This window comes from Cyclopterus lumpus, chromosome 25 (assembly GCF_009769545.1).
Source record: "Cyclopterus lumpus isolate fCycLum1 chromosome 25, fCycLum1.pri, whole genome shotgun sequence".
Classification (NCBI taxonomy): Eukaryota; Metazoa; Chordata; class Actinopteri; order Perciformes; family Cyclopteridae; genus Cyclopterus; species Cyclopterus lumpus.
In genome coordinates, this window is record NC_046990.1 from 10,667,084 (window position 1) to 10,683,634 (window position 16,551).

General features: G+C 45.9%; 1 protein-coding gene across 6 annotated transcripts in view; it reads left to right on the plus strand.

The window, feature by feature from the left end:
- The window catches only part of LOC117728209 (zinc fingers and homeoboxes protein 2-like), an 18,219-nt gene extending 1,762 nt beyond the window's left edge, over nt 1-16,457 (plus strand). For 2 of the 6 annotated variants that reach the window (XM_034529001.1, XM_034529004.1), the window contains exons 2-13: nt 9,336-9,822; nt 10,017-10,670; nt 10,951-11,163; nt 11,252-11,494; nt 11,587-11,802; nt 12,169-12,253; nt 12,358-12,543; nt 13,084-13,496; nt 13,841-14,072; nt 14,150-14,306; nt 14,605-14,718; nt 15,261-16,457. In XM_034529001.1, coding sequence (XP_034384892.1) covers nt 9,730-9,822; nt 10,017-10,670; nt 10,951-11,163; nt 11,252-11,494; nt 11,587-11,802; nt 12,169-12,253; nt 12,358-12,543; nt 13,084-13,496; nt 13,841-14,072; nt 14,150-14,306; nt 14,605-14,716 — 2,604 coding nt within the window. In that variant the 5' untranslated portion in view covers nt 9,336-9,729 and the 3' untranslated portion in view covers nt 14,717-14,718; nt 15,261-16,457. The other 4 variants (XM_034529002.1, XM_034529003.1, XM_034529006.1 and 1 more) reach the window with 4 other exon arrangements.
- Nucleotides 16,458-16,551: the final 94 nt, after the last annotated feature.

Consider the following 16,551-nt stretch of genomic DNA (forward strand, 5'->3'; position numbering starts at 1 on the left):
GTAATAAACAATCCGGATCTGTATTTCAGCGCACCTGTTTACCAGACGCACTACAGGTGGGAAAGTTAATGGGAAATATGTTAGTGTCTGTTGTGGATGCTGCTTTTCTTAGTGAAGCTGTCACCCAGACTATTTTCACATTCTTGCTGATGAAATATCTTGTTCATTAGACGGCATCCCCCCCCCCCCCCTCATACTGGGGATGACCTACTATGTTTTATTTCTAAACATTCCTTGATCATCAGCCCAACAGAGCCCCATCCCGTAAAAGATGTAAGTGGTTTTGATCACAGCGCAGTTAACCCACCCCACCCCACCCCCCCTGTCATACCCGTTACCGGCAATTCCTCTGGGTATAAACTTGGCATCGCTTGCTAAGCCATGCACTCTTGCTCTTTCCATGCGAGTAGACATGTGGCTCGTGTTTGTTCTTCACATGGTTTCCACGTGTGATCTGTCAAATCACAGATAATTTTATATAATTTCAAATGACAACCTGCAGGGTTTTTTTTTTTTGTTTTTTTTTTTACTGACGTCTGAGCAATCAAACAGCTTCTGTTGATAAAAGTAAACGGTCATATTTCAGATCACACACGGTTGCTTAGCGTATTGTGTAGCCAAGCTTTGCAGAACGACGTAGGAAATACGGACAAAAATAGGAGTTTAAAAAAAATTTATATATTCAATTAATCCACCAAAATGAAATTAAACCTTTTGGTTGCTAGAATATAGAGAATAGCAATCCCTATTGTTGTCCAGTGGTGGGTATATAGGACATTACTGAATGTTTGTTTTTTTACAGTTTGACAGATGCAAGATTAAGGCTGTTTAAAAAAAAAAAAAAAATTGGAAAATTGTTATTCTCAGTATTGCTCAAGGGATTATAGAAATGCACAGATGTGCCCGCCCCACCTTGCGGTCCAAAACATCAGTGTTTGTCCCGTCACTACGCTGTGACAGCAGTAAACAGAGCGCCAGAGTGCTTTTTCCAGTGCAGAGAGATTTTCAGAAAAAGCCTTAAATCATTTTGTTTGTTTCCAGTGGCATAAACTATAAATTACACTCATTGAATCGCCTATTTTCTTTTTCTTCCCCCGTCTCGCTCAACCGTGCAGTGTTTCTCAACATCAAAACATCCAGCTGTGAGGTGATCTGCTGTATTTGTTTTCTGAGAGAGGCGCGTATTCATTTACAGTAGAGGAGTGGAAAAGGAACACGGCTCAGTCTGTCAGTCATTTTTAAATGGAAACCATTGGTGTGGGCTGACGGCAAGGAAAGTGCACTACAGTCAAATATCATTCATAGAAATGATGTGCGGGATCCGAGTCTCGACAGCCGTCTCAGATGCTAGGTGTTGCATGTGTCAATCACAATTATCCGAGGCGGTTTTCTTCAACTGGAGCTCACCTGAGGCCTGAAGAGTGACGGTGGAACGATGAGAAAGTATGTTTTTGTCTTTCGGTCAATCAAACCGGGCAGGTGGCAGCCAGTCCTGTTCCAGTGATGTGTGTGTGTGTGTGTGTGTGTGGTGTCTGAGCCCGGAGCGCAACTGCTGAATACTGTATCAGTATTTTGCTTGCAACCAAATACGAAGGTCATCCGTGTCTACAAAACGAGGCCCGTTTTCTGTCCTTCACGTTAAGTGTTAAAATAATTTCCATTATACTAGACACTCGTGCTTAAGTGTCATTATTTTACATGAGGGATGATTGCTAACTAGCACAGGTTTGTTGTTTACAGTGGGCCACTCTCAGACGCAATAATGATCCCCAGTTTACTGAATATCTTGGAATCTATTACCTAATGAAGATCACATTTATTTTTCCACTTACCAAATCAAAAAACTGCATACGTGACGATGTTGAGCCCACGAGGGGTTGATTGTATAGAAGTATACAGTGAGCCATAATCCCCATTTGTACTTTAATTACTCACTACTTGTTTAGGCTTTCCTGACTGCAGCACTGGACCGTATGTCACATGGGAAACAAACTGTATTGGTCCCATATTTTTGAGCCCAGACCTCCTTTTTTTTTTTTTTCCAGATTTCTTTTTTTTTTTAGAGCCGCGGCATCGGGAACATCCAGCATTTCCTGACCTCGCGTCGCACTTCCACGTCCAATCCCGAGCTATATAATGTCCGTCCGTTCCCTTTTTTTGCGAGACACTCGAATGAGTCATCGCGGGTTGGAGGGTGGAGGTTGTCGTCATCGTGGCCTGTCGTGCTCAGCTGGGCTCTGTGATGACATCACCAACGTCTACGCTGTGCTTTGTTCCAATGTTTTCAGTTCAGGTCTTCTCTCTCTCTTTCTGCTGTGCCTCCACCGGCTTCTCAGACGTGTTGTTGGGTGACTAAGGCAACCACAGAGATGAGCTCATCACCTGTAGGTGGGGCTGAGGGGGGAGAGAGTGATGGAGGGAATGATGCAATTAGAGAGCTGAAGGGTTACATAGGGACAGAAGGAGCAGGGACTCGACACTGTATGAGAGAGTGTGTGTGATGCAGAGAAATGGACTAAGTTACACTGCAATAGAGAGGACGACAAGAAATGAGAAGCCAGAGGAGGCTGAAGGCCCACATGCAGCATAACCTGTAGGCGCAATTATGGTCATGTCAGTTTTTTTTGGTGTAAAAGGCAGATGTTTGCTCGCTCGCGACCTAGTCGGATTCCTGGAAAACAAAAGAAGTGGTGACATATCCAGGTCAAGCACACAAAAGGTCACGATGCTGTGTGTGTGTGTGTGTGTGTGTGTGTGTGTGTGTGTGTGTGTGTGTGTGTGTGTGTGTGTGTGTGTGTGTGTGTGTGTGTGTGTGTGTGTGTGTGTGTGTGTGTGTGTGTGTGTGTGTGTGTGTGTGTGTGTGTGTGTGTGTGTGTGTGTGTGTGTGTGTGTGTGTGTGTGTGTGTGTGTGTGTGTGTGTGTGTGTGTGTGTGTGTGTGTGTGTGTGTGTGTGTGTGTGTGTGTGTGTGTGTGTGTGTGTGTGTGTGTGTGTGTGTGTGTGTGTGTGTGTGTGTGTGTGTGTGTGTGTGTGTGTGTGTGTGTGTGTGTGTGTGTGTGTGTGTGTGTGTGTGTGTGTGTGTGTGTGTGTGTGTGTGTGTGTGTGTGTGTGTGTGTGTGTGTGTGTGTGTGTGTGTGTGTGTGTCCTCCAAATTTCAAATTCTGGATAAAAAGAAAAGAAAGGGAGAGGGAGCTTACTAAAAGTCCTTCTGCACTGCACCACGTCAGCTGCCGGCACAGCGCAGACACACCCCCTCACAGCGTGGGACCAATGAGGAGGGGCTGCAGACGATTCACAAGCCACGCCCACTGCAGGGATGGAAAGGAGATTGACGGGTTGGAAATCTGGCAGCGAGTGCTCGCTGAGACTGGGACAAACAAAATAAAGAGCTCCAAAGTCTCCAAACGTTCTCATTTGGACTGGTGACGTCCATCCATCCCTCTAGTGCACGCACATGGCCATGACATACTTTATAAAGCGCATATACAAGATGATATGTTTACATTTTGCAGAACCCCTGCCGCGTCCCTCGTCATTGTTGACCTAATTAAGAAGCTGCTGGTGCAAGAGATTACCCCGGATGTGTTTAGTGGAACTGAAAACTCAAATTTGACCCCAAAAGAAATTTGTTTATTTTATTTTTTTGTCTGGTTCAAGCTCCTAAAAGTTGACATGGTGGAGAACAATGTCCTTTTTTCAGGGTGGCTGTCGCCATTAGGGAGAGGGGGAGCGTAGCGCTGGAGTGCAAATAGGTGTGTGGGGGGGCGTTAATATGGAAGCTTAATAAAAATGTTCAAGTGGGGTGATTAGCCCCCCCGTGTTATTCTGATTGCTTTAATTAGCAACTGCTTTACATTCCCACTCGCAGCCCCGGGATCAAGTGAATGCTCACTGGCCCTTTATCCTTGGGTCACTTGGTCAGTTTATACGGCGTTGCAGAAACAAACCGATTTTAAAGGAGGCCTCTTTCCATGACAGTTCCTGATGTTGTCCTGGCAACGCAAAATTGTACCCGCATGTTTACTACCAACTCAGTAAAAGGGCTTATTTTACCTGTAAGATCAGATGTACGTAATGTTTTGCATGCATGTGCACTGGCTAAATAATCTAAATGTGTCATTCTGAAAATGCTGAGAATGTTTAGAAAATATTAAATGTTCTCCCCGTGTACAGAATACGTTAAAACGTGAAGCTGAGCTGGAATTCTAAAAACATCGCCGCTGTCGTGACACCGATTGACCTCTGCTGGGTTTCGGGCTCCCGGTGCGTGTTTCTGTTGGTTACCATAGTAACACAACCGTCAGCCGTGGCGTCGGTGACACTCGGACATTTTTTTAAAGTGTGTGTGTGTGTGTGTTTCGTGAGACTCGTGTCTGTGTTCAATGTTACGTGAACCAGAATAAACGGAGGACTGGATTCTCGATCCGATGGAGCGTCGTCTGCGTGACAGTATTTCCGTCACACTGTATATAGGCCACTGTGTCCGTTGCTGGAATAAGGTCACAGCAAAACACACAAAAGCTGAGGGGTGCATAATATTGCTAAACTTTTTTTTTCTCCTGTAGATTGAATAAAATAGATTATTTCTCAACTGTAAAATTTAATTGGGGGAAATATATTTAATAGCATTCATGCAAGCACATTTTGGATGTTAAGTCTGCATGTTTAAAAATGTTTTAATATATAATACCTTCTTTTCTACCACTTATTCTTGTCTTCGGTGTCATAAATCCAGTCTAGGTCGGGCTCACGTTCTCATCATCTTGTCCCCGTAGTCTTCATCCCAGCAGAAGTGGCGCTGCTCTGTTGCCAGGCAGAACTTGCCGAGCCCTCCAACTCTGGAGGAGCCGCGTGATGAGATTTAAATCAATTTTGCGACGGTCCAAAAATTCCGCCTCTTCCACCCCTGCTGGGACACGCTGTATTAATGGTGGTGGTGCTTGTCCACACACACACACACACACACACACACACACACACACACACACACACACACACACACACACACCGTCCCCCCTCACTGCAGTGGCTGGCTTGTGGAGAGAAAACTCCTACTATAGACCAGTGACTAAAAAATATGTTTATTTTTATTATAAGATTTTTAAGCAGATTTTCTCCTCCAGGAAAAGGTGTCGAATCGCGTGGCGGATATTAACGATTTCAATAATTCATGAGAAAATAGTCCCAACGTCAATGAATTTGATGTAAGCAAACATTTCACAATTTTTTTTCCTAAGAAATTGGTTCAATTAAATTATTTTGTAAACTAAAGTGCTTTGAATTTAGTGTCAAATTCCTTTTTTTTTTTTTGGTTGACGATCTTCCAAGCTAGCAGCTAACAATACCCAGCATGCCTGTTCAGCGTTACAATCAGTTTACGAATGGTTTGTGTGTCACAAGTTGTGTCCATGGTGTTTTACCCCGTTAAAGAGAGTTAGTTGTGTGTTATTGCTTGTTGTCGTATAATGTTATAACCACGAGTGAGAAGGGTACGTGGTTAATACGCGGCCCTCAATGGGCTAACAAATGAATTGCTGTTGTTGAGTGTAAAACGGACTCAAAGTCGTGTAGTGTGAGAGCACAGCCTGAGTCATACACACACACACACACTACACTTTGAGATTACATCAATGATGCACAGAAATAGGAGCTGAGTGGAGAGTGCTGCTGTGACTCATCTGTTCATTCTCTGCTCGCTGCTGTTTTTGGGATGGATCTCCTTCCTATAGCACCACCGCATTTCTGCTGTTTTAGCTCATCTGGTACGAGGGGCTTGTATTGATCTCCCCTCCAGCGTGGGGACTAAACTGATTACTGCCGGGGCTGATAAATGCATTTGCTGTAACTCCTTCAGAAAAAAAAGACTCCACTAATATAATGAGACAGACAGACGGGCGACTGGCGAGTGCAGACAGACGGGCAGGCGAGGGGCTGCCAGGCTGGGTTCTTCATACAAGTTTAATGAGCATCCAGACCGTAGGGAGAGTGTGTGTGTGTGTGTGTGTGTGTGTGTGGCTCCAGCTCACTCTGCACACTAACTCACTAACGAACACACGGTTCGACCCGGCTTGAATGCAATTATTGTTTTATACTGGAACAATGAAATGAAGTGTGAAAAGCTCAGATTGCAGTCTGAAACATTTCTTTCACCTCCACAGCTGAGATGTTTGCAACCAAACGAAGATAATGATTGTTTTTCTTCCTTTTTTACAGTGTGTGTGTGTATATATATATATATATATATATATATATATATATATGTATATATATGTGTGTGTGTGTGAGATTTTCCATGGTTATTGTTCCCACATCCTGTCCCAATTACCGTTTCCTTGATGGCGTGCGGCGCTCCAGCGAAGGCAGCAGGAGAGCAAAGAGAGGAGGAGGCTCTGAGAGCCGCCGTGTCCTCAGTGTTCAGCACTCTTTGCACAGGCTTCTCTCTTTGTTTGAGGCAGCCGGCCTGACTCAGCCAACACGAGTTTAATCCGACGTCTCCAAACGGCAGAGCTGTTTGTGTTTTTTATGTTGCGTAAGATCGTGTGCTTTTTTTTCCTCTCTCCTCTGCTCAACGTCTGTCATGTTGTCTTTTAAATGACTCGATGGGCATTTATTTAATATGCAAAGCGGTGTCTGTCAACCACTTGTGGCACATTGTTGAAAAGCACTTGGCAGCTTTCATTGTTAAGCTTTGTTATAGGAAAAAAAATGTGTATGTGTGCGTATATACACCATTAAACAAGTCTACTAATACTGCAGGGATAAAGCCTAAGCTACAAAATGTATCGGGCAGATCCAGCCCTTTTTTTTTTGTTCACACAAGTTGCATCGGCGAGTGTAACCACAGTTGTTGCATAAATGTAAATCCTCTCTCAGTAGGAGGTGAGATCAGTCAGATCCTCATCCAGCGCATGCAGAAGGTGCTCGGCTCCTTCTCACCAGGTGTTGGCTACCTTGTTGGATACCTGGGCACACTTTGATGGATACTGAGCGGCAGGATAAGTAAGCTGCGGCGTTTTAACGGCCTTAATCCCCCCCCCCCCCCTGGGGGTTAGTAGGATAATCGGGAGGCGTGTAACCTTCCCTGGTACCTGACTGCGACGCCCCTCCCAGAGGCTCTCCTGACAGTTAAAATGGAGGGGCCGTCGGCTTGATTACGCTGGTGCTCGTCCTCTCTCTCTCTCTCTCTCTCTCTCTCTCTCTCTCTCTCTCTCTCTCTCTCTCTCTCTCTCTCTCTCTCTCTCTCTCTCTCTCTCCCTTGCTACAGCAGACATCCGTTCTGCATCATTGTCGTCTTGATTTGCTCCTTCAACACCTCCCAAAATGCACCTCATGTTTTTTTTTTCTTTCTTCTTTTATTTATTTATTTCGGCAAACGCAGGTGTTCTGGTCGTCCCCGTGTGTGTGTGTGTGTGTGTGTGTACAGTCTGTCAGTGACGTGGCTGTGGCAGCTACTCGACTACAGCGCCAACGTCCACGGTTGCTATAGCGACGCCGTGGCAATGAGTCTGCATCCTAATGACGCCTCCAGTGGGTCGTACGAGTGGTTTGAGAGATCTCGGGACAGCGAGCCGGCTCGTGATTCATGCGCCCGAAACCCAAGTATGCAGCACTTTTTGTTTTGGACTACAAAGTGGAGCCCCGGCCTTTTTCCAGCGCAACCATACAGGCTTGAATACGATATTATATTCCGTAGGGAGCTGGATCTCCGTTCATTGGGGTTAAACCTATTCCTTGAGCATCACACACACACACACGTAGCGTTGCATACGTGAGCTTTTGAGGAGTCTGTGCCGACTCAAAGACCCTCGTTAGGTCTCGATGGGAGAGCGCCGCTCGACTCATTAGATCGTCACTCGTGTGAATATGAGAGCGGTGCGTCTGCACGAGGCCTCCCAGAATATCAATAGGCTTTGCAGCCAGATGAGCTTCCGTCGCTCCGCTCATTGCAATATATATATATATATATATATATATATACATATATATATATCGCCCTGGGAAAGTTTCCCCCGAGCTCACTCGCACTCGGCTTTGTCATTTCTTTTTGAAGATGTGTATCCGCCGCTGCTTCGTCTCCGGTTTCTCACTTTTCTTCACACTCTGCAGCTCAATCTGATGGCCGATTAGTCCGTTTCTTCTTTTCCTCGGGACGACTCGTCTCACTGACAGCTGCGGACCCGTCAGCTGCTCATATTTGCATACCAGCTATCAAAGTGTGATGATAAATGTTTTTACATAAATAGACACTAGAAGATCCTTGTGTAAAAACTTGTCCAAGCTGGTCTGCGAAGCCCCCAAAAAAAAAAAAATGTGTTCATATTTAGTCCTGCAAAATACAGCTGCCACCCTGAAGGCTTCTTCCTCTCAAGCCGAGTGACCCTGACGAGCTGTTGGAAGTGGCCAAAGTTCATCTGGTCGAACAGATTGTTGCCCTGATTGCGCAACCGTTTTTTGTTTTTTTTAAAAATGTATTAGAGATACATTTACAGATATTTATTTCAGCTCCGAATTGCGTAATCGGCGACTCGCGCTCCTCAAGGTTCTATCATTCATTTGTAATTGTCATCATGTGTATAATATACTGACATAAAATACATTTATATTCATATTTTGTGCGTATACTTGTGCTTTGCATGAACCACGTACTCGTTAAGCCGGCTCCTTCAGACCTCCAGTGTCTCGTGATTGCCCCTTAGCCCACTGGCTTTTCTTTTCAGCACCATTGTTGTCCAGGTGCGGCCGTCGACCACCTGTGGACCATCTGCTCGGCTGTTTCTTCTTTGCCGGCTTCTTTTTTTTTCGACCTTTTTTCTCCATTTTGAGCCAAATTTGCCCGCCAGCTGCCTGTTCACTCGACTACTTCTTTTGGATGGCGGCTTGCTGCAGATCCACACGGGTCACTGGCGAGCTTAAATAACCCAGCATGTGGCCTTTCTTGACACGCTCACACCAGCCCGTTTGGGGGCCGCTGCCATACTTTCCTTACACGGTTTCCTTTTTTGTTTTATTCTTCCTTTTTATGTATAATCCAATGTCTCTCCATGCTATTGCCAATTTAAAAAAAAGACATTAACCTACATTTAATGAAGCTGCGGTCTAAAAAACAGGCTGGTTGGTTTGTCAAATTCAAAAATAGGTTTGAGTTGCTCGCGGGCTGTACCGTCTAGTTCAAAGCCTGCATTCATATTGCTGACAATCAAATCCATATTTTAAGTAACAGAAATATTTATATTTTTTGGACAAATTTGCCAGATCGCAGAAGTAGAACAAATTAAGGAAAAATACAAATGTCTGTCTGTTTAGTAATAATCCTCCTTCTCTTCTTTCTGCCGTCCAGGTAGCATCCTGTCATGACGTTCCAGGAGGTCAGCCAGCATTGGAGCTGACACTGTCGGCGAGCCCGACGTACACTGCACCATAACAGTCCCCCCTCCCCCTCTCAGCTTACTCCTGGGGGAAAACGGTTCTTTAGCCTCCTCGGCTGCTCCCATCCGATCCCAGAAACTGTGCTCGCTACCTCTCTTGGTTTATAAAAGGGAGCCCCGGGCCTGTGTCTTGGTTCCCAGTACAAGCCAGGCCTCCTGGCTATTCCTCCGGTACCTGAAGCTGATTATCCACGGCCGCCCTGTGATAGCAGTCCTGCATCCCGCACCCTGGGCACCTGGGCCTTAGTACCATCTCCAGGCCGAGCACAGGCACCAGGTGACGGCAGCCGTCCACCCGGACTCATCATGTCCAGTCGACGGAAGGCCTCCACCCCCTTGATGATCCGGCCAGAGCGGACCATGGTGGAGCTGGACGATGACACGGAGGAGGACATGGAGGTAATACTTTCTTTTTATGTAGCGTCGTATGAAAACAGTTTCTAACTTGTGATTTTTAGTGTTGCACTACACTTTAATGTGTAGTTTGTGATCATCCTCATCTTTTTTTTCTGACGTGGTGCGTTTGATGCGTTTAGGGAATACATGTCAATGCCAAGTGTCCTTTTTTTCATCTGAAAACTGCCTTCTTCCAGACAAAAACGGAGAACCATACGGAGGAGGGGCCGATGGAAGCGGATCTCTCAACAGAGAGCGACTTGGACCTGAGGGCCGAGGCCTCGGACCCTCCCGTGGGTCCAGACAAGCCAGCAACCGAGCCACCGGACCTCTCCAAGCCTCAGCGGCGACAGCAGGGGGGCTACGAGTGTAAATACTGCCCCTTCTCCACGCAGAACCTGAACACCTTCAAAGAGCACGTCGACGCCAACCACCCCAACGTCATCCTCAACCCGCTGTACCTGTGCGCCGTCTGCAACTTCAACACCAAGAAGTTCGACACGCTGACGGAGCACAACGAGCGGTGTCACCCGGGGGAGAGCAACTTCAAATTCAAACGCATCAAAATGAACAATCAGACCATCTTGGAACAGACGATAGAGGGGCTCGGCAACAACGCCGTGGTTTACAACGCGTCCGGCAAAGGGGACGAGATCGGCAGGCCCACCGCGGTCAAGATCGGCAAACCCAAAATAATGTCGGCGGATAACAAACGGACAGATTTGGCCAAGAAGGCTTTTGCGGCGGTCAACGTGAACGGGACGGTCATCATCCCCGAGTCGACCCTCCTCAAAGCGGAAGCCCTTTCTCACATCATGCCTTCCCTACAGCGGCCTCTAAACTACACTCAGGTAGGGACGCACCGAGTGGAGGACGGGTACTCCTTTTTCTTTGATTTTAACTATTCCTCTGTAATAAATGCATTATTGTTTGTTCTTTTTTGAAGGAAAATCACATTTTCTACATAATTGGCACCAAATTACTTGCTTCACACATTATTAGGGTATTTAAAGACCCCTAAAATGAAGCGTCACCAGTCTAACTACAGAACTGAGCACTGTACTTGTGGAAATAGTTGTTTTTTGGGTGAGAACAGGATATTTAGTTACCACTCTCACTCTATAATTCCAGGTGCCGAAGATCGCGGTGCCCCTCAACACAACCAAATACAACCCCACGCTGGACGACAACCTGACGCTCATCTCCTCCTTCAACAAGTTCCCCTACCCAACGCAGGCGGAGCTCTCCTGGCTCACTGCAGCCTCTAAACACCCAGAGGAGCAAATCAAAGTCTGGTTTACCACCCAGAGGCTCAAACAGGGCATTAGCTGGTCACCTGAGGAGGTAGGAATTAGTTACGATTGTGTATATGAATGAATAAATACTCATGCCCCCCCCATGCATTACACATAGTGTTATTTTTCTTCGGCAGGTGGAAGAAGCCAGGAAGAAAATGTTCAACGGCACAATCTCGTCTGTGCCTCAGACCTTCACCGTGGTCACTCCTCAGTCGTCCAACTCGTACGCCGCGGCCTCCAAAGCCATGCAGTCGGCGGCCTCCGTGTTGCAGTCCCTCCCCTGTCAGCTGCTGGGACAGACCAGCCTGGTGCTGACGCCCGTAGCCAACGGCTCCACTGTCACTTGTGCGCCGCTGGCACTCACCGTGGCTACCCAGGTACGAGGCCTCGGGAAATGTTTAACTTTTAAAACCGCAAATGACATGCTGTTTGAAGGGGGGGGTCACTGTTTCCACCGTGTTTACCTCAGGTGGCGCAGTCGCTCAAGCGACCCCTGGCCTCCCCTATGGTCTTCACGGAGAGCAAACGACCGTCCATCATCCAAACCATCTTGGCGCCGATGGCCACGTCCAAGCTGGCGTCGCCCAAAGTGCTGAGTTTTACGGTTGACCCCAACAAAACAGCGGAGCAGCTATCAGTACTGAGGTCCAGCTACACACAGTGTCCTTTCCCCGAGGAAGATGAGGTAAGAATAAGTGAGTGAAATGACATTATTCGTGCCATGCTTTAGAAGGAGAGAGAGATATATTTATTTATTTAAATATTTATTTATTTATTTATTTTATATATATATTTATATATATATATTTATTTATTTATATATTTATTTATTTATTTATTTTTATATATATATATATATATATATATATATATATATATTTATTTATTTATATTACATTACATACGTATACTCAAGGCATTTTTGGCATAGGATTTCTGTAGCTGCTTTATAATTTGGGCTCCTGGCTTTTCTTTTATTAACACACCACTATCACTCCATAAAGATCCTCACATATTGTCTAATTTCCCGTTGCATCTTGCCATGCGATAGATCTACAGGCTGATCGAGACCACCGGGCTGTCCAGAGGAGAGATAAAGAAGTGGTTCAGTGAACAGAGGCTGCTCAATCTGAAAGGTATGTGGCAAGTGTTTAAATACAGATGGAAATGATTTATTTCCTAACAATTTAATTGCATTTAAGTCTCTTTCTCTCTCTCTCTGTGTGTGTCTATCCGGAAGGTGTTCCTCCACCTCCAGTGCTGGTGAAAGCAGAGGTGACGCCAGCACCCAAAGGCGCCCCTATAAAGAAAGCGGTCCCCAACCAGTTCCCCCTGCTGGAGAGGGTGAAGGGGAAGTCGTCAGAGCAGCTGAAGGCGCTGGAGGAGAGTTTCCAGAGGAGCGGCACTCCGACGGAGGCGGAGCTAGGTAAAGCCTTCCACCAATCAGCTCGCAAGGATTTTCACTTCACTTAAATGAGGAAGACATCTTGTGTCCAGCAGTTTTTAAACGTCCTTTTCAGTTACAGATTTACTAGAATGTGGCAAAAACCACTGAATGCTTTTCTGTCCAGTCAAACAAATGATATTTTACTGGTCTCCTGGTGGTCCTTAGTCCTCCATTATATGGGCCGTGTGCAGAAACACAAGACACAGCTCGATAATGAAGCACAAATTCGGCATGCCAGTCATAACCCAAACTTCTCCAGACTGAGGGAGATATCAGTTGGTCAAATATCCTCACTCTGTAACTTGGAAGTTCAAATAACTTTATGAAGTCCAATAGTGTTTTTCTTCCATTTATACTTAATTTATTTCACCCCAGAGGAGCTGCAGGCCGGTCTCTGGTGGGTTCCTGCAGACATGTTTTTAATGAGCTCCTTTTAAGAGACTAAACTCCCAGGTTTCCAAAGAAGTCTTCTACTTCTGCGGTAGCTCATCTGATCCACTGAACTCTGTCCTGCTGCAGACCAGCTGGCCCAGGAGACCAGGCTGTCTAAGACCGAGGTGGACTGCTGGTTTTCAGAGCGGCGGGCGCTGCGCGACAACATGGAGAAGGCGCTGCTCGCCATGTCTTCAAAGAACACGGAGGACAGAGCGGACTGGCCCGGAGCGCTGCTGCTGAACGGGACTTCACATCGAGAGCAACCTTTACGCTCCTCTCCTCACCCGCCTGTCCTCTCCTCTTCCTCCTCCTCCTCCTCCTCCTCGTCCTCCCCTCCTGTGCTCGCAGCCTCCTCCCCTCATCCGCCAACCCTCTCCTCCTCGGCATCCCCTCCCATCCTCCATTCATCCGCCTCCTCTTCTCCCCGTCCTCCCATCCTGTCGGCCTCCACCAGCCCGGCTCCCATTACCAGCCGCTCCCTCGGGCTGCTCAGAGAGGTAAGAAGGTGGGATAAGACGGCCTGCTAATGGTAGATTCATTGATGATGAGGCACCTTTTTGCGCTGGTATTTGAGGAAAGGCTGTGTGGAAGAAGTACTTTGATCCTTTTTACGTAGTCGCAGGAATACTAAATATTGCGGACATTAATATTCCTAAAAGTGTGCCACTAGTATGGCTCAAACAATGAATTTAGAGTTTTGAGACCAAAGGTCAAGGTCACTGTAACCCCCACACAGTATGGTCACCGGTTGGCGGAGACGTACACCTGTCATTCTAGTGTTTGCTGTGAATCTGGGTTTTAAATGAATGTTTTCCGGCGTAACGTGTTCTGATCCCGACAGACGTTCTGCCGGACTCGGTGGCCGTCTCCCGAGGAGTACAGCCAGCTGGAGGTCCAAACGAGCCTCGGACGCACCGACGCCGTCCGCTGGTTCAAGGACCACCGCTCGGCGCTGAAGAACGGCGAAACTCTGGACTGGATGGAGAGCTTCCAGAAACAGAACCTCGGGGAGCAGCAGAGAGCGGGCCGGGAACAGAACGGACAGAGTTCTTTGGAGGTCAAGGCTGTGAAAGGTGAGTTTTGGGAGAGGACTTGCGATCGCGTCGGATGCCCCTTGTCTGACTTGGTGTTTTCTCTTCTCTGGTGCCAGTGGAGGCTGGTGAGAACACAGCAGCTGCGACGGAGCACTCCAAGCTGTCTGACCAAGACAAAGTCCAGTGGTTGACTGGCAGATTAGCCCACAGTGTGACCGACCTGAGCCGTACCAGACCGGACCAAACCAGCTCCAGCTCTGCTGACAAAGGGAGGTGGGTGCAGAGAGGGGAAACTGATTCTTTCATCCTATATTTATTTTTCTCGTGTGAGATGTTATGCAGACTGCAAAAAAAAAAATCAGCTCGCTGCCAATTTTAAAGGAGTTATTTAAAGATTTTTATTTTTTTTATTTGTGATAACGGTCTAAAAATACAGCACAAGTTGTGGATGCTGAATTACTGCATTCTTTGCATTTGTTCCATCGACCTGCACATGAAAGTCCTTCTTTGATCTTTAGTTCCTAGAAGGCGTCTGTCTGTGGGGTTTTTTTAACGTCCGGTTCATTGCCAGGTGGGTTCAGGTGACTGTGGCAGTGGGAGAGGAGGGCGACGCAGGACTGGAGAGGCTGGCGACAGACGGTGAGGTTCTCTCCATGGAGCAACCCGGGCGGGTCACTGGTTGATGGTGGGTTGAACTGGTGAAATATCCTTAGTGTGTGTGTGGGGAGTGTTGAGAAACTGGGGAAAGCGTGACATTTGGTCCATTTTAATATATAACATTGATCAGTGCATTTGTTTTTTTTCAAAGGGATTGATTTTGAGTTTGTGTGCCTTTTTTGGCTTGAATAAAAAAAAAAAAAAATGGTTAAGCTGTTCCTTTTTTTTTAAGATGCCACAGCTGCAGTGACCAGGAAGCTATTAGGGGGCAATTACCTCTGATTGGCCCTCCAAAAAAGATGGCATGCTGGGATGGCAGGATGATAGTTGGAGCCACACCATCATTAGCGTCATCTATGTAGACCCACACAGTGTTATATTGTCACAGGAAGTGCAAATGGTGTTACATATCTAGTACTTTTTTTTATAATTTTCACCTTTTTTGTACCATTTTTCTTTTTCCAATTTGTATGCAAAACCATAATTTAGCTGTTTTTCTGAATTTCTGCGACTATAGCGATCAATTGTCCACATTTATAATCTGAAACATACCTTCTGATTCTGTTCTAGGTCGAGTAAACCGGTGACTTCTACGTCAACAGACCATCGTGCACCGAATGTGGAACCGGTGATGCAGCCGTCTGTGATGTCATCACAAAGCGCCGGGGACGTTTGTAGTTCCACTGACTGACATGCGGCGCAGAGGAGTGCCAAAAGCTGGACTTGATGCATTGTTCTTACGACTACTTTATCTTTTTTTTTTTTCTTTTTTTTTTATTAAACAAGCACCCTTGTAAATATTTTTCTGTATTACAAAAGAAAAAGGAAAAAAAAGAAAGAAGTTTGTATAGTTTTACTGAAAGGGCACGTTTTGTAAAAAAAAAAGAAGAAAAAATAATTCATGACTGATGCCACAAAACCTGGAATGTTTTTTTTGTTTGTTTTTAAGATCAAAGTGTACGTATGAACAGTAGTTTTTTTTTTTTTTTTTTTCTTTTCAAATCATACCTGTGCACTACTCATTATGAGCAGTCTTTGATAGCACTTGTGTATATCCCCGTGGTAGTGATAGATATGTACATACTGGGACACACACACACACACGACCGATCACGTAGAGGAGCGTCTGTTTGATCGCACCATGCTGCCTTTTTCTGACATTTTGCCGTCGGTCTCAGAACTGGTGCAGTACAGACTGGTGACCATGATTTCAGCTTAATCACGTCTTTGTTTGAATCTACTTAAAATATTCTTTATGGAAACTTGCCACCATTTTTTTTTGGAGGCTGTTTCACGCATGATAAAAGAACTGAACACACACACACACCCCTCCGGTCTTTCTGGATTTAGTTGATTTCCATTCAGTCGCTTTCGAAACACCTGAAATGTCGGTTTATGAATCTCGTGCGCCAGGTTTTTCTGGAAAAAAATGAAATTTGTAATATCGCAACAGCCAAAAGCTGTCATGAACTTCTTGCATGCGCTTCAACAATTTAAACGACTCATTCTCAGAAATGTTTTTAAAGGCATGTGTGATTCATGGGTCTGGTTGCAAGCGCTTGCAGTATTTGTGGCGCAAGGAAAAAAGTAATTTAACTGGTTTGAACAGCGGCTGCTGGCTGAATGTCTGCTTTAGGTTCAGATGAGTATCTGGGATACTGTACATTTGGTTGGCTAGAATGAGGAAGGGGGGGGGGGGGGCCGCTTGCATTTTTCATTTTCTACTTTTAAGTCTGCTGTAACTCAATAAATACACAACCAACTATACACCGCCTCGGTATTCCAGTGTGTACCATGGCCATCAAAACATCTGGGCTTGGACCGATTACTTCAGGACAAAGTTATTTGTGCATGTTAAGTT